The sequence below is a fragment of the Biomphalaria glabrata genome, chromosome 1 (genome assembly GCF_947242115.1).
Source record: "Biomphalaria glabrata chromosome 1, xgBioGlab47.1, whole genome shotgun sequence".
Taxonomy (NCBI): Eukaryota; Metazoa; Mollusca; class Gastropoda; family Planorbidae; genus Biomphalaria; species Biomphalaria glabrata.
The window spans coordinates 32,950,340-32,969,079 of record NC_074711.1 but is presented as its reverse complement, the minus strand read 5'-3'; the positions used below and the strand labels follow the sequence as shown (position 1 = coordinate 32,969,079).

Sequence of the window (18,740 nt, the reverse complement as noted above, 5' to 3'; positions counted from 1 at the left end):
CGCATTTTATCATTCCTTTCTGTAATAATATTACTTTTTTAAAAAATGACACCCCCACCTACAACTGCAGCAAATGGATGAAATTGTCAAAAAGACAAAATATAATTTTAACAAAAGATACCATAAGACATTGGTTTATACACTTCCAATTCGTGAGTCACAGGCAGCAACAATGGAACCGAGCATGGATGGCTTCATTATGTACTGTGGGCAGATAGCACTGCGTCGCAGGTAGGATGTGGCCCTCGAGTCGAAGGCGACTCGAAGGTCGGGTACCACTGCAGTAAAGCAAAAATATAGGACAACATATGATAAAATGAAACACCATACTTAATCGATACAGTGAACATCGCACGACAGATTTTTACACTGCAGGTTACGATGAGCCTGTTGACGTCACAGCGCTGGAAGAGCTGATTATAGCTTTATTTCCCCATTCAAAAACGCCAAATCGAGGCTAGGAACTCATTCATAGATTATAAGGTACTGTTTATTTCTGCCAGAACGCGATCTTTTGATCGCTAAATATGTAAGTATGGAACTGTACTAAAAACATAGGCCTAGATCTATTTATGATCTCTTTATATCTATTTAGGCTATGTAAAGATGTCTAAAATTTGACTTATTGTAGGCCTATTATATAATCTAAGTTTTTAGATATGGAATGAAAACAAGAGAGTCTGAATGAAATCAAATTTATCATAGTCCGCTCCTTGACGTAGGTAACGATAAAAGAATAGAGAATGATATTGTTATATCATTACAAATTGTACATTTCAATCTAAAAAAAGAACATTGACGAGTTAAGAAGCTGGAGTCTCCTGCTCTGCGTGTGCTATGATATTCACATTAAGCGACTAACTACTGCCTGCTAGACATCTGAAGAAATGACATGGTTTGCAGTCTTTTAATAATTTTGCAAATCTAATATTTTTAGTTTTACAATAGATATGTACATCTAAATATTTGTTAAACAGTCAGTAGATATTTGCGATGTGTCACTAATGCGTTGGAACAGAATACTACAATAGCCCCCTCCCACCCCCCCCACCCCTAAAAACGTTGTCTCAATTATGTAGTCACCACTTCCTTTAATAATTAAGCATCATTGTCATCCAGTTAGAAAGTGTAGTGTGCATTTAAAGCCATCTTAGATTTTCCTATAAATATGTATACAACATGTACATACAACATTAGACTTGTTTTTAAGCGAAACAATTGAGTAATATGTAGTGTGTTTTTAATGTTGAGGTTCAGCTCAGGATAAAGTATTTTTAAACCTGCACAATTACAAAGGCTATATAAGTGACATTTTTTTCAACTAACAATAATTGTATCTACAAGTCGTGCTATTCTCCCTCCAGGACAGTCACTTAAGAGGTAAATGGGATACTACAAGTACATGGATAGCCCCCCCTCCTCCCCTCATTTTGCTTGTAGAAAGTTAATCAAAATGTATTTTTCCGCTGACCGACATTTTGTCGTGTATAGATGAGGCGTAATGGCAAACCTTTTTATAACAATATATAGCAATACTTTACATAAGTGTACTTGTGCATTAGGTTTCTTGAGACAGTGAACACAATGCAAGGAAAAAGTAATATCCACATGTTATATCTACGGCAGAGATGCACACGGGGAGTCATTCAAAGCTCATGAACATTGAATTTTGAACAGATTGTTGTAGTTTGTTAATTAGATACTTCCACGTCCATGGGAAGCAACTAGGCTAAATGGATAGGTGATTCTTATGCCATAAGTCTATTAGATCTTTATATGTGACTCAAACTTATTGATACATTGTTACTCTTTTATCGTGTATACTTTAATGTGAATAAAGTCTCATGTCCGTGAAGTCAAGAGATAGCATAAAGCATCATCTCTATAATGGTGTCAGAAGAGGTTATTGACATCAATGGTGTCAGAAATAATTTATATCAGCTAATACATCTGAGTGTACATTGAATCAAACTCATTTAAAATAATAGATAAGAAATGCTAGGCCTACAAAATATATATAGGCAAGTTGCTGACAACGTTTAACTTGTTCTTTCCACTGGATTTCTAAATGACTTAAAACAAAAGGGCTTTAAATGGAGAGACGCAGTCTGTGCAGTCAGTTCATTATCTTTATGATCTGCTGAATGATTGCATTGACAGCTGGACAGCAGTTCGTATCACAGTTCTGGGTGGAGATTAGTTGCACAACAATACCGGGTCATCAGCTCTTCAGTTTGTGAAACATCTGTTTAAACAATCCTAGTTAAAAAAACATAAATGAGAAAAGTTTACGTTCCGAATTCATTTGATGATTCAGCAGGATCGATTATGCTCTCATCTCATACTATTTTAGACTGTTGCAGAAATGCCAGATTTTGATTCGACCTGTCTGGGAAACCACAGGCACTTGAATACTTGTCTTGCGAAGTTTTGTTTTGTCCAGGGCTTTTGAAAATAAGAGAAGATTTGAGTTTCTCAAGCCTTAACACACGAAGTTTGGTGATGATGATGACATTGTTATGTTACCTATAAACTATCTTTTACCATAACAGTCTTTGGGTTGTAGCTTTAAATAGCTAGGCCAACTAAACGGACGTTATTACATTCTTAATGCAGACCACCAATCAAACTTCTTTTTACACACAATGAACTTAACTTTTATCATTAATATATACAGCGTTCGACTTCAGTATAGATGTATGTAGAAACTCAAGGGAAATAATATTTACAACAATTTAAACAAAATGCAACTACCTGAACAAACTTCAACTTTTTCATTAACCTTTTCATAACCTCTACTTCGACGAACTTGTTTACATCAGAATCTATTCAACCAATAGAAACAAGTACTTACACTGCATAACAACAATAATTACATGTTATTTAATGATAGTATTAGCTCTTGTATTATTGAAAATCATAAGAGGAGGGAGAGTCTTTAACCAGGCATCATCAGCGAACTCAAGTTAAAGTCTCTTTTTCATTAGTCAACCATGATACCTACAGACATCTTTCAGGCTGATTTAATTCCTTTTTGATTTTGAATTCCAAGTCACAAAACAGTGCACATATCTGGTTGTATACTTGTCACAGTGTGTAGAGAATATCTGTGTGTACGCCACACCGAATACCGAATATCTATGTATGCGCAACACTGTGTACTTGACACTCTAGGCACTTCACGTGGTTTAGGATATATGAAAATGAATCCTAATTGTCCTTCAAACAATCAATAATGCATTAGTGAGAGAAACCTATTTGTTTATAATATTTGTAACAATGTTGATAAATATGAACTATTACAATGGCTAAACTAAACTGTTTAAGTGATTTTATTTTTGATAAGATTGATTAATAATTGACAGTTCCGATCCAGGTGGAGACCGTGATTTTTAATTACTAACGTACTAGCGTGACAATTCTGAGCCCATATTAGCTTAGTTTGGTTTCAATTCTGAGCCCATATTAGCTTAGTTCGGTTTCAATTCTGAGTCTACATTAGCTTAGTTTGGTTTCAATTCAGTCTACATTAGCTTAGTTGGGTTTCAATTCAGTCTACATTAGCTTAGTTTGGTTTCAATTCTGATTGTTCCTTGATTTGGTCATACATTTTTGTTTGTAAACCGTAGGCAATGGGATTGATTAAACTTGTCTTCGATTGTAAAAACCGGTCTCAATATTTTAAATTATTTTTACAAAACTTTTAGAAACTCACTCTGTTTGTCTGTCTTTCAATCTCTGTCTGATAAAAATTTGAACACATTATCTCTACCAGCCATTCTCGGGTCAATTTAAAACCTTACACAATTATTTATTGGCATAGACATGCATCAATTAAAAAAAAACAATTATTCAATTAATTACAGTTTAATAATTATTTTGTTTGGTACCAACAAGGGACATTAATCCTTCTGTATTCACATATATGTTAACCATGTCCCCTTAAATAATTGTACACGTTATTTCTCCCACACCCATTCTCGTATCCAGTTGACAGTTGTTTGTTGTATCTAACAAAACATGATTCAATTAGAAAATTAACCAAATAGTCAATTGATCATTGATGATTAATTATTTTGTTTAATATTAAATAAGGAAAATACGTTCTACATTATTGAGAGATATAGTTGTAAGTGCAGAGTTCTTCTTAGATTAGCTTTTGTTTTAAAGGATTTTTTTATATTTCGCTTATTCCTTTATTCTATTACAACAATGATATAATTAAACAAAAAGATGACCTACTTTCAGTTTTACATGATATAAATTACAATCAAAATAAGAAGAGATTACAATCAAATTAATAAGGGTCAGGTGTAATTATGAAACATTGTCTTTTGCGCATTTAATCGTTACAAGATGTAAAGAAAAAAAGAACAAATTGTCAGGTTAATTTTTTTTTTAGTCTTTGTATAATTATAAAGTATAAGCTACATTAGTTTTAAGAGCTTTAAATGGAAGGCCCTTTAGTCATCAGACTTACTATAAAAACAATCGGCCATAATTATTTTGATGAAACTACACAAATCATCTTAGTTTTAATTTACATGTTATAAGGTACTTATCTTTTAAAATGGTAAAATTAGACATCAAATTTTGTATCGTTCTATGGACATTATTTAGGGCTTTGATTATCATAATTACTGACAAGTAATCAAAATAAAACTATGAAAAATACTCCATAGTAACGACTCTCTTCTGTGTTGCCTCATTGATAATTACTCTTACAGATTCAAGATGGCTGTGTACTTCTTGTTCCTGTGTTTAACTGCCGTGTTCGGTGCACCAAATCCGAAACAAGTCCAAGAAGTAGAACTGCGCATGCCGCAAGTGCAACCTCAAGAGGTAACTTCCAAACATTTGGCTACATTTTATTTCTACGTTTGGTGTTCAACTAGTAAATAGAGAAACAAACATTTTCGAAACACTGAGAAACAGTCTATCAAGATGGTATTTAAATGAACAGGAGATAAAACAGAGGACATTGAGAATAATATTGTTGTATTGCCAAGGTTGATTTGTTTGACCAAGCAAGATCATGAAATATCATCAGTTATCTCTTTTATTTTCTGAATAACTTACTTAGGCCATGAACGAATAGAACATACTAAGGCACGTATTGTCAAGACTACTTTATCTCAGTCATTAGTTGGTGTACTCTATTTGGCATCAATGGCTGGATGAATATTCCACATTCTAAAAATTCCAATTAGACAGAAGTAATCCTAAAATTCATGTCAACATTCTTTGCAGTTGTGTGCCCTTTGTGGTCATTTCTAATTAACATTGGCTGCATACCGACTGTACGTCTGTACTAATGGTATTATTATTATTATTATTATACTGGGTGTTATCTTATAATTAAATTATTCCCTCTGTTCTCTCCCCAGCCAGACACTTACCTATGTAAAGCGATGGAGGTTAAAGATGCACATACATATCTAAGTAAGTATTTTCAGAAACGAGTTACTTTTCTTTTCTTTTCTTTCATCACTAAGAAGGATTTGTGTATCAATGGAGGTGGCGGCTAATCGATAAAGATTTGTGTATCAATGGAGGAGGCGGCTAATCTATAAAGATTTGTGTATCAATGGAGGTGGCGGCTAATCGATAAAGATTTGTGTATCAATGGAGGTGGCGGCTAATCGATAAAGATTTGTGTATCAATGGAGGTGGCGGCTAATCTATAAAGTGCCGACTTTTCTGGTGTATCTGGTGTACTCGGAAGTATCGATACACTTCTATTGGAGTGCGCATGAATGTGACTATTGACGTTTTGTTTCCCCAGCGGGTTTTGTACCCCACGCTGACGCCATGATTGCCCATCACATCTTGCTGTACGGATGTTCAGTTCCAGGAGGCGATGTGGATGAAGTTTGGTAAGTTCAAATCTGGTTGTTTCTTGGTGGTGTCTTTGCTTCTTTCTGTATAACACTCTCAGGCAGGGGCGTCACTTTGGAGAGATGGAAAGTAGTGACACCTCTGACATTGTAGCATCCCTTTACATGGAACAAAACAAAATGTGTGTGTGCTTTCATTCCAACAATTGAACAGAGAGTGGATACAAACCAGTGAGAGATTTTATTTTCTGGGTTTCTACTAATGATAGTTCTGAAAGTGGAAACTTTACTGCTAATAATGAGTTCCCCCAGAGGCCTCTAGTCACACAAGACCAATCGTCATAGAAGGTCTGAAAAACTCACCAGCAACGTCGCACCATGTGGGAAGTTTATTGGTCTCCATAGCCCACACGTTGTGACGTCGCTGGTCAGTGGTGAGGCCTTCTATAAGTAATGGTCTCGATTCACACCACTCACTAAGACCGGCCCCCTTTTATTACGATTCCTCCTATAATCTTGCAAACTCTTCGTTGTTTCATAAAGTACGAGTCTAACGATTTTCCTAGAAATTTGACAGTAAGTGTATATCTTTGGGAGAAAAAAAACAATACTACTTTATTGGTCACAAAGTGACAAAGTCTGGTTTGATCGCTATAATTTTTAAAATATAATGTTAAAATTAAATTTAGCTGAGGTCTTTTTACTTTAAATACTCCTTCAGCGGGAATTATTGCACTCGACTGAAATTTTTCTGTGTTCAGAAAAGAGTTGAATATATAAATAGATGTACATGAATATTTTGCACACGGTCTAGTGTAGAAATCATTACCTGGAATGTTAATAGAAAAACTTGATTGTGCAGAGCCTATCATAGTGAAGTACAGCAATGATAAAGCAGTACAGAAAAAAAAACAAGGTTACAAAGACAGTTTATGTGGAAACACAAGCTCAAAATCGGCCCCCGAAGTGGTCCACCCAGGCAGGAAAAAAGGCTGGTTTCAATATTTTCAGAAGAATATCGGTATTAAATTCTATCAGAAGTGGTCCACCCAGGCAGGTAAATAGGCAGGTTTCAATATTTTCAGAAAGAATATCACAATGAAATTCTATCAAAGGCAAATGGCAGAGAAGAATGGAGAAAGAAGGTTGACATATCCTGTGTCGTGCCCCAAAGGTCCAGCAGACCTAGGGATAGGTGAAAGTGAATGTGAAGTTAGATGTGAACCTGGCCTAACTGATGTCTTATAATGAGTATCTAATTGATCTAATTGTTTTGTAAAGGATCCATCTCTTATTCAAAGCCTCAGCAAAAAAAAATATTCGTAAAAAAAAAAAAAAAATCCTTTAGTTTTGTGTTCCATTAATACATGAGCGCTCTACAGTTCACCTGATAATATGAAAACCTACTTATCAATTGTTGTTTTAAACTATTTTCTACTTAATTACATGGTAAATAGATTTTTTCTCCCTGAGAAAGAGTTACCTATTAATAGTGAATAGTTGTAAAAAAAAATTTTTCTGAAAAAACTGCTTGCAAAGTATGATTTAAAAAATTAGACTTTTCGCTTTCAGAAAAGAAAAAAAGTAGCCGTTGTATCAGAACTTTGAATGATCTAAAATATCATTATGTCCGATTTTCATTTTCTCTTCTAGTTTCTGGGATCTAAACGTTACGGACGGACGGACAGACGGACAAACAGGCCACACAAAACTAATAGCGTCTTTTCCCCTTTCGGGGGGCGCTAAAAATAGAATAAGAAATTAAAGATCACTAGCTTATTTAAGGAGGAATTTATTTTCTTAAAATTTTTTTTTTTTTACTTGCTCCGTTTTTTTAAAAATTAACCTTTCCAACTTAAAATGACGTCCCTGCTTTTACACTTAAAAAAACAAATTACACATGTACACATAAATAATAGACATCAACTTTTAGTAGAATTTGAAAGCTGTTTGATGTAAAGTGATCATCGATTTGGTCTATCTCCAGGAACTGTGGAGAGATGAACTCACACAGCACCAAGTACAGATCGGGCAGTGTGTGTGCTGAAGGAAGTAATATCATCTATGCTTGGGCAATGGACGCCCCAAAGCTGAATTTGCCCGAAGGTCAGTGCCCATTCTATTACTTGAAATAGATTTTGATACTTCCATTTGCTTAACTCGATTTAAAAAGTTTGCCATGCGTTCCTTCAGAAATGTAGGTTATTACTTACCAGCCCAAACCTTGTTTAGGAAGGCAGGGGGTGGTGGAGAGCAGGGTTGAAAACTGGGACTATCGAGACTAAGACGTCAGTCTGGATACCATACAACCATTAAGTGATTAAAAAAAAACATTATAGAAATCCTTTTTTTTCTTATTTGCATCCTCCTATTACATTTCTTATTCACTTTGTTTCTAGCAGAAATACATTTTCAAAACGAAATGAATTAAGAAAGTTTAATTTGCATTATAGTATAATGAAATCTATTTTGTAAACAAATGACAGTGAGAATCGTTTACTGTTAGATCAGAGTGAGACCATTATACCATTAGATCAGTGTGACACTGATTTATTGTTAAGTTAGTACGAAACCTATTTACAGTTAAGTTAAAAGGACACCAATTAATTATTAAGTTAGAATTACACCAATTAATTGTTAAGTTATAAGACACACATTTACGACACTAAATTTACTGGTAGTTTAAATACTATAGAATGAAAACCATTTGTATTCATTTTTAACGATATATTGTTATTATCTAATCGGAACAGCTTTTATTTGCTAATAAATACATTTAGTCGATTAAAATAAAATAAAATTTCATAAATAATTAAAATAAATTATTCAAATCATTCTAGAAAGTTATGAATGTGTCATAAAGACTAAATACATCAAAATAAAAAAAAACTTCGAAGAATGAAAAAAAAAAGTTTGTACTTGACAGATTATCCTTCTTTACCCTACAGATAGGCCTACAGATGGACCTATAGATAGGCCTACAGATGGACCTATAGATAGGCCTACAGATGGACCTATAGATAGGTCTATAGATTGTCCTTATTAACAATTCTCAAAGATACACCATCGGCTCAACTCTTTCGGTCACTACTAGTGTTAAGAAATATTCAAGACATATTTTCTTATTGTTCCTTGATAATAGTAACCAAAAATGTCTAGAAATCGTCCTATTATCATCACGCCTCAAGTCAGGTTCTAAAAACAAATTTCCTGTTTTTCGATATTATTACAACTCTCTATAACTCTCTACAACTCTCTATAATCGATACTAGATGCTATTTTTGGATGGAAGAGCAGCAAACACAGAAAATCAATAGCGTCCACCCACGACATTTCTCTCCCGTTCTTGGCAGGTCCAGATAATAGACTGGCTCTATGTAGCTCATAGCAGGCAAATGTTATGACTGTCTCTAGCTCATGACTGGAAGATAGACTGGTTGTAGGCTTAACTAGCTCACTATTTACAAATGAACTAAAAATAAAAGACACATTCAATTTCTAATTTAAAAAAAAAATACTATCGATCAATTAAAAAAAAAGGCACACATCATTAACTATCGTCATTTTTTTGGTCACATTTTTGCGCTTATACATGACTCTTGAAAGTTAGACGTATGACTTATGTTATACACATATACAATCTACACTATGTACAGTGCAATCACATTGTACACATTAGAAAACGCTTTTCTCACCTGTAAATGTGAATTTCTAATTCTAATGCCTCTTTTCACTCGGTAAACAAAGTTAAATGCTGTAAAGTTAAAAATGCCTCTGTTCGCCTAAATCTATCCTACTTTCGATTTCTCGAATTCACTTCCGTTCTTTCATCCATGAAATTGCTTATTTAACATTCAATATGTCTACGTAGTGAACAGACCATGAGATTCGACTACTAAAATATGATTTCTAGTTAATGTCAGTAGATATTTTTGAAATCAGAATTTAGTTGCTTACAAACAGACAGACAGACAGACAGATAAATAGATAGATAGATAGATAGATAGATAGATAGATAGATAGATAGATGTGTTAAGATAGACTCTTAGACATTTTATGCAGACTGTCAATGATTTGGTTTCCATAGAGACGTGAAGGAATACGATGTTTCATAACAAATGTTATACACATTTTACCTTTTCAAAAAAAATCATTCTTTTCCATTATGTCATCAGATGTGAGTTTCGATGTTGGACAAGATACCCCCATCAAATACTTGGTTGTACAAGTTCATTATAAGAATGTTGATCCATTCCTGCCTCCTAGTAAGTTATTTACATACCCGGCACATGGATACTTTAATAAACATCAGCTTTAGTCAATTCAAATGCATTTTAAAAAATTAAACCTTATAAAAAATAAAAATTTCGCATTAAAAACATCAAGTAAAATTCGAATATTTATTTGAGTTTCAGGTGGTATACAAAAGTGCATTAGTTTATTAAACACAAAATATGTCTGTCACAAAGTAGACCAGCTATATATGCTGTTAAAGCCTCCGCGCGGTGTTGATTCTTGGCAATCTGTCTAGTGTAGATCTGACTGGAAGTAACGCTGAACTCAACTACTTCAATAACACCGGCGAAAGGCCGAAACAATCAAATATGTAGTCGACGCTGATATGTTGTTCTATAAAGATATTTAATACTCAAGAAGGGAATCGTCCGATGTCGGTTATGTCGTACTCAAGTCTTCTACTCTACAATAAGCGTCTTCCTTTTGCGTCACTTAGAGCGTTCTTTTTTTTTAAAGATCTGTCACGTCACTTGTCGCTAATTAAAAACTTTCCCCTTATTCCCGAAACAAATAACTAATTCCTAATCATGTCATAACAATGCTATTGTTGAAATAAACATTTTATAGGTAACCAGCAAGACAGTTCTGGTCTGACGTTGTTGTCATCATCAGTACCGTAAGTAATAGTTCTCAAGTCTCAAGCAGTGTTTTCTGATTTTTTTTTATTGTAAAATCCCATGACTGACCCAAACAAAACAAATTTACTTAATATAAACGTTTTTTTAAAGTACTCTTTTTTGTTTGTTTTTCTTGTTTATATTTTTTTTAATGTTCAATTTTTGAACTACTTTCATTCTAAATGTACCAATTCAAATAATTGAACAAATCTACATTGTTAAAAATCCTTGTACACTAAAACTAGAAACTCCTTTTAACTGTAACCTTATATAATATACACCTGATGAATATATCCTTCAATAAAAGTACCCGATCATTGGATTATTTCATTACTCTCGTAGAACCTCCAGAAAGGCAGGCGTTTACTTGATGGTGACAGATGGTGAAATCCCCAGTCATTCTATTGGTAAGTCAGTTTGATAAATATATAATGTACTATTAGTCTAAAATATCAAGAGACAAATGAATTTTCCACATTTTGTGTACATTTATTAATACTTTAGTTTCAATGCTAGTTTTAAATATGGCATTTAAAAAAAATATCTAGATGTATGATTGTAGTTTAAAGAAATACTTTAATGAAAAGAAAAAGAAATTAATTTACAATTGAATCCTAACGGGCTTGTGTCTTTCAGAATACTTTGAAGTGGCCTGCAGAATGCCAGAAAATCCAAACTTGGAAATTTTTCCATTCGCCTTTAGGACTCACGCTCATACTCTCGGTATGTAAGAAATGGAAAACACTGGCCTAGATAGTATAGCCCCTAGTTAGTGCCTACTTTTAAGATGTATTTAGGAATTGATATTACTTCTTCTTTTAATATTCTCATATCTTATAACTTTGATGACAAGCTGTATTTATTTGAACTTCTAAGGCCGTGTCATTTCTGGCTATAGAATCAGGGACACTATTTGGACAGAGATAGGTCGACAAGATCCCAGATTACCAGAGGTAGGTTGACAAGATCCCAGATTACCAGAGGTAGGTTGAAAAGATCCCAGATTACCAGAGGTAGGTCGACAAGATCCCAGATTACCAGAGGTAGGTCGACAAGATCCCAGATTACCAGAGGTAGGTCGACAAGATCCCAGATTACCAGAGGTAGGTCGACAAGATCCCAGATTACCAGAGGTAGGTCGACAAGATCCCAGATTACCAGAGGTAGGTCGACAAGATCCCAGATTACCAGAGGTAGGTCGACAAGATCCCAGATTACCAGAGGTAGGTTTAAAAGATCCCAGATTACCAGAGGTAGGTCGACAAGATCCCAGATTACCAGAGGTAGGTCGACAAGATCCCAGATTACCAGAGGTAGGTTGACAAGATCCCAGATTACCAGAGGTAGGTTTAAAAGATCCCAGATTACCAGAGGTAGGTCGACAAGATCCCAGATTACCAGAGGTAGGTCGACAAGATCCCAGATTACCAGAGGTAGGTCGACAAGATCCCAGATTACCAGAGGTAGGTCGACAAGATCCCAGATTACCAGAGGTAGGTTGACAAGATCCCAGATTACCAGAGGTAGGTTTAAAAGATCCCAGATTACCAGAGGTAGGTCGACAAGATCCCAGATTACCAGAGGTAGGTCGACAAGATCCCAGATTACCAGAGGTAGGTCGACAAGATCCCAGATTACCAGAGGTAGGTTGACAAGATCCCAGATTACCAGAGGTAGGTTTAAAAGATCCCAGATTACCAGAGGTAGGTCGACAAGATCCCAGATTACCAGAGGTAGGTTGAAAAGATCCCAGATTACCAGAGGTAGGTCGACAAGATCCCAGATTACCAGAGGTAGGTCGACAAGATCCCAGATTACCAGAGGTAGGTCGACAAGATCGCAGATTACCAGAGGTAGGTCGACAAGATCCCAGATTACCAGAGGTAGGTCGACAAGATCCCAGATTACCAGAGGTAGGTCGACAAGATCCCAGATTACCAGAGGTAGGTCGACAAGATCCCAGATTACCAGAGGTAGGTCGACAAGATCCCAGATTACCAGAGGTAGGTCGACAAGATCCCAGATTACCAGAGGTAGGTCGACAAGATCCCAGATTACCAGAGGTAGGTCGACAAGATCCCAGATTACCAGAGGTAGGTCGACAAGATCCCAGATTACCAGAGGTAGGGTTAAACAAACAAACAAGACATTTGTAGTATAAGAATATATCATCAAACATATTATTCGACTAGTATTAGTAGGAGATTAAAATATTAAAATCTAAAACATTTATTGTCTAGGAAATGTACCACTGTACATAACAAAAGTCATCTTTGAAGATTGCTCTTAGAATAATTTGCATTAATTTTTTAAAAAAGATAACGTAATTGGCTTGTGTTATAAGTACTTTCTTTTTTAATTATCTTGTAGATGTTTTACAATGCAACAACTCCTGGCTTGAACATTGTCAAAGGAGATATTTTGGTGAGTTTTAAATGCATGTTATGTTACATTCACTCTAGTTGTAACTGTTTAGAAATAGGCTAGGGCAAAATAGTCAACCTAGCAAAAAAATGATTGTGAAAGAATTGAAAATGATTTTCTTTGCTTTTTTTTAGATAATTAAATTATATGAGAAAATGAGCCAAACAATTTTTAGACTAGATCTTTCAATGTTGATTTGTCCTCATCTTCAGGCTGCTCGCTGCACAATGGAGAACACTTTGGAGAGATCTGTGTCTATTGGGTGAGTGTCTGGCACAGAATTAAAAGAACTCTTGCTTTGACTAGCTTCTAGTATTACATACACATCAACACCCTAGGAACAATCGTGTGTTGTTTTCTATGTACAGGTCTACCCAGAACGATGAGATGTGTAACTTCTATATGATGTATTACGTGGAGAGGTCGAAACTGCTGGAAGTCAACACTTGTTTCTCCCAGGGGCCACCAACCTGGTATTGGAAGGATTTCGAAGGTCTCAATTTGGAAAACCTACCCAAAACAGTAAGGTAATAACCAAATAGAATTTAAAAAGCAACATGAAACTCAACTCCCAGTTACAGATCTAGGAATTGAATATGGTCACAAAGGTAATAATGCAGGGTTAAGGGGGCCTCATATAATGAGCAAAGCTACTCTTAAGATAATTGGCAACAGTCTTCTTTCCATTTAGTGTCCATGATATTGTTGCTCGGTCGTTGGTTTGTAGCTGTAGGCAGTTGGTACCACTAAACTGATGTAGGCAGCTGGTACCACTAAACTGATGTAGGCAGCTGGTACCACTAAACTGATGTAGGCAGCTGGTACCACTAAACTGATGTAGGCAGCTGGTACCACTAAACTGATGTAGGCAGCTGGTACCACTAAACTGATGCAGGCAGCTGGTACCACTAAACTGATGCAGGCAGCTGGTACCACTAAACTGATGTAGGCAGCTGGTACCACTAAACTGATGTAGGTAGCTGGTACCACTAAACTGATGTAGGCAGCTGGTACCACTAAACTGATGTAGGCAGTTGGTACCACTAAACTGATGTAGGCAGCTGGTACCACTAAACTGATGTAGGCAGCTGGTACCACTAAACTGATGTAGGCAGCTGTTACCACTAAACTGATGTAGGCAGCTGGTACCACTAAACTGATGCAGGCAGCTGTTACCACTAAACTGATGCAGGCAGCTGGTACCACTAAACTGATGCAGGCAGCTGGTACCACTAAACTGATGCAGGCAGCTGGTACCACTAAACTGATGTAGGCAGCTGGTACCACTAAACTGATGTAGGCAGCTGGTACCACTAAACTGATGTAGGCGTATTATATTTTTAAGAAAAAAATGTAATAACTTGAACAAAACCTCATTATAACGTTTTATGACAATATCCAGAGATTTAACTTGAGATGAGATTGAATAGTAATGAAATAAACACTGATATTTCAACGAAATCTCACTCACAACAAAAACCTACCTTTACTTTTTCATGTTTCTAGATCGTCTGCCGTTCTTGACATCATTTCTGTTAGAGCCTGTCGCGATTTCGTCATTCTCCAAGACCAAAACTTAATGCTCCCTTTCTTCATCATCACTTTGGAAACACACACACACACACATACACCCACTCACAAACTCCATAACCCTTGACATTGCTCATTTTATTTTTTTTCTCAAATTAATAGTGGTCCAAAATGAGGCTACTTATATTGCATGTTAAACATAAAAACAACAACTGTACAATTATAAACAATGATTGATTGATTGTTTTGACGACAGTGTAATACCGGGTACAGAGAAACCTTTGCTTAGGAACGCCACATACCCAAACGTAGCCAGGGAAACAAATGGCCGATTTGAAGACATCAATGACTTGGACCCGGTACGTATTTACATTATAGTGTCTTGTCAGTTAAACATTGCCATGTCATGCCAGTCAAATATTTACATGTCGTGTCAGTTAAACATATCCAACTTCTCTAGCAGCGACATAGAAACGCGTTTAACATCACCTTTACCTATCCCTTAGTCTGTTGAACCGTTGGGGCACCACAAAGGATCTGTTAACCATCTTTCTACATTTCTTTCTGTCCTTTGCCTTTCATTTAGTGACAGGCCTGTCCATTCTTTGATGTTGTATTACCCTCGCTTTCCCTGTCTCTTCATCGTTTTCCTGGTACTGTTCCCTGAAGGAAGGTCTTTGCGACCCTGAGAACCTTGTGCTGTGGTTTTAGACGGTGGTTAGCAGGTCATCGTGGGGTCTAATCGCCCTATTATTCCTGTTGTTAATCTCATTGCTGAATAAAATCTCCGCGGCCTCATTATTCAATGTGGACAGAGGTTTCTAAGAGTAAAACACGGGCAGGATATGACCCTCTGATTAAGATATTATTTTGGGATCCGAAAATTAAGTATGAATACAGGTATTTCACGTGACAACGCTGACCCAGTTTTGAGGTGCATACTTTGTAACATCTAAAACACACAAGACCCTATACGGCGGATTAACTCATCAATAGTAAATCTTTCTATCAGTATTTCCACTCCCCCAAATTACTTGCTCAACATTGTTGTTTATATTTCCCTTTTATAACCCCAGTCAGTGCGAGACATCCAGCCAGATGAGCTTCTGTCATTAGTTCGACAACTTGAAGAAGAGGACCAGCCAGAGCTGCTGAACACTTGGCGAAGAGAAGAACTGGCTCCAGAATATTTAAACGAGGTCTAAGTCCACACATACTTCATCATCACTCAGCAATGTGCAGAATCGAAAGCAAACCGATTAAAAATAAATAAAGTGTTATTTATCAAAATAACTTAGGGTCCTTTCGAGCTTCAAGATACAAGTTATAATTTATCCAAAATAAAATGTATAGTTTAAAATGATCATTAAGATATTAAACATAAAACGATGGCAGCTGTTTGGTTTAAAAAATAAAGCTTCCTTCAAAGCAAAAGTGAATGATTTTGTAAAAAAAATTTTTAATTGTACTATCTAGTCTTTGTTTTGTGGAAGCATTATTATATTGTTGTTAATCATAACAGTTTTGGACGCTAACCCCCCCCCCCCTCCCCTAGATCCAGAAAGTTAAACATGTTGACTCTTGGACTTCAAACGTTATTGATAGCTAATTATGTTCACGACTTTCAATGGTGACCAGCTTTTGGGACTGTCTGCTAATTGTGTTATACTACCTTAATGTTTAGGATTTTATATGAGTTGTTGTGATGATTACTTAATGGAATCGAGGGAGCATATTTGTTATATTAAATCTAAATTAAAATACAAAATATGGTTTGAAAAGGGTAATATTTAAAAACATTGAAATAAATAAAAATTATTTAAAAGAAAAAGTTCATGCTAGATAAAAATACTACTTAGGCCTAAAGTATGTAAACAATACTAAAAAAAGATGATTGACGTTAACCCTGATACTTCTTTCTTGTAAGACTTAGTCAATTCTGCGTTTAAAAAATGAGCTTTTTAATGTTAGCTTCCACAATGTAATGAACGTAGAAAGTTAATGAGATCTAGAAACTTCAAACTAGATTATATTATCCCAAACTGTTATCTCGAAATAGTGTATCATAATTCAAGTGCTTTATAAGATAAACCAAACCATAACAGATGTTACCATACATTACTATATGCTTTAAACATTTTGCCCAATCCTGCAATGATCAGTTCACTAATGAAGCGAGCACCAAAATGGTTTCCGTATTTCAGTCTAAATCTCACGTTAAGACAACGTCTCGGTATCGTAGCTCTTTTTTTTGTTTTACTATTTTTAAAAATAATGTTACATTTCTTAAAAAATATTGTAATTGAGACGTAAAATGCCACAGATACAAGAAAGAACATAGGCATATTAAATTCATGATATCAGAATAGTTAAACATCAAATACTTTAACTATTTTGTTAATATCTGGTCACTGGCATGCGTCTATTTTTTGTCATTGTGACAAAAGGTGTAATAAAATATTGGATTCATTGAAGACATATACTGTACATAATTAAATTGAAGACATACATGTTAGCGGAAGTTGTAGCTAATTCTTTTATTAAAAAATATTGATATCAATGACCCCAATTCTAAAAGAAAATAAAACCATATTAAGAGATGCAGAGTCAATGCAGACAGTTATGTATCGGAGTCAGATCCAGCCAGAGTGATGTATAGTATGTCTCTAGTGTGTCACTAGATAGTTATTGATCTCTACTCTTACGATCCTGATGGTAGAGAATTCACAGTCTTCTCTCTTTTACTTTTATTAGAATAAAAAAACTTGTGACCTAAAATAAGTGTGTCACTTGTGTGCTAAGTATAGAGGTCTTCTAGAGCCTATATTAATTCATGCTATTCTGTCAGTACTGTCCGCTCTTACCAAGCTTCTGAAAACCATATTTTATTATAAAAAAAGGCGACATAGATAATCTCTACGACACTCTTAGCAAACATCTTGTCTCCTCTGTATCTAAGTGCGAACGGACCAGACCAAAGAGTCATTTTGTTATGTCATTTTTAAAATGAACTATTGTTGTGATTTTACAATTTATGTTTATTGATTTGATTTCACGTGATGTTCTAGTACGTATATCCCTTATCTCCAATCCATGCAGTTATTTTTGTGGACCACTTTTTTGTGAATTGTTTTGTGAAAAAATCTTATTAAAAATATTTTGGTCTTTCAACATTTTTTTCTTGAGGTTTTGTTTAATTTTACAAAAAAAAAAAAAGAAAATTGTTCAATGTAGTGTGATGAATAATTAAACTAGCCTCATACGGAATAAAATCAATTTCTAAAGCATCTTTCGTATATGGTCTGATGCTGTAGACTACTGTTAACCTTGAATTGTAGCCACCATCTTTTACCTGCCAAAAATTGTTTCATTGTAAATTTGATAGTATGTTTAAGCAGCAATGTTTGACACTTTGCTAATTCCCCCACCTGCTGCACCCATGGTTTTAATACAGATGTAGCACGCAATTAGTGCTTAATAATGAAAATAAACAACTTCCTAAAGTGTGTCAAGGGCATCAAGAGGGGTACAAATGGAAGTTATGAAAATTGTTCGGTTTTACTCTCCCCTGATATTTCCATGTCGAAACAGCGGATATCTTGGTAATTATGATTAAGCATGCATTAAACAAAACATCAAGTGTGATTAAACAGTATATAAAAAAGAGACGCTTAAAATAAAATTAAACACTTAATCGTCTTTCATTTGTAGTGTATTAGTAGTGTAGTTAAATGCCCTAAGTCTTTTCCTGACTGCCTTGCATTCCGAGCACTGCTGAGGCCATTTAGCAGGAGGTTTAAGTTAGGTTGTAAGCTTTGCAAAGTGAAAATATAAACATTTCCTTGTACAAGACATTCTTTACTTAATAACTTAATATGTTTTAATACGACTGTTTGATACGTTTTATTTCTTACAGTCAAGTTTCACCACCGATTACGTCCGACGGACGTGTAAAATAGTTTATACGATCAACATGACGAATTATTTAGAACTTTGAGGCTATAAAGCTGTAGAAATCTACAAATGGAAACTAGAC

The 18,740-nt window shown here is 35.2% G+C and overlaps 1 protein-coding gene across 2 annotated transcripts; it reads left to right on the top strand.

Moving 5' to 3' along the window:
• The first annotated feature begins 329 nt into the window (after positions 1–329).
• On the top strand, positions 330–17,875 carry LOC106070207 (peptidylglycine alpha-hydroxylating monooxygenase-like). 2 transcript variants are annotated; one of them, XM_056032889.1, is made up of 15 exons: positions 330–483; positions 4,728–4,842; positions 5,388–5,442; positions 5,786–5,876; positions 7,825–7,943; positions 10,013–10,102; positions 10,701–10,749; positions 11,093–11,157; positions 11,387–11,473; positions 11,627–11,703; positions 13,121–13,174; positions 13,387–13,436; positions 13,543–13,701; positions 14,961–15,063; positions 15,781–17,875. In XM_056032889.1, exons 2-15 carry the CDS (start codon positions 4,735–4,737, stop codon positions 15,907–15,909), a joined length of 1,236 nt encoding a protein of 411 aa, XP_055888864.1. In that variant the 5' UTR covers positions 330–483; positions 4,728–4,734; the 3' UTR covers positions 15,910–17,875. The 2 variants fall into 2 exon arrangements, with proteins under 2 accessions (XP_055888864.1, XP_013085503.2); XM_013230049.2 differs by having other exon boundaries at positions 376–529.
• Positions 17,876–18,740: the final 865 nt, after the last annotated feature.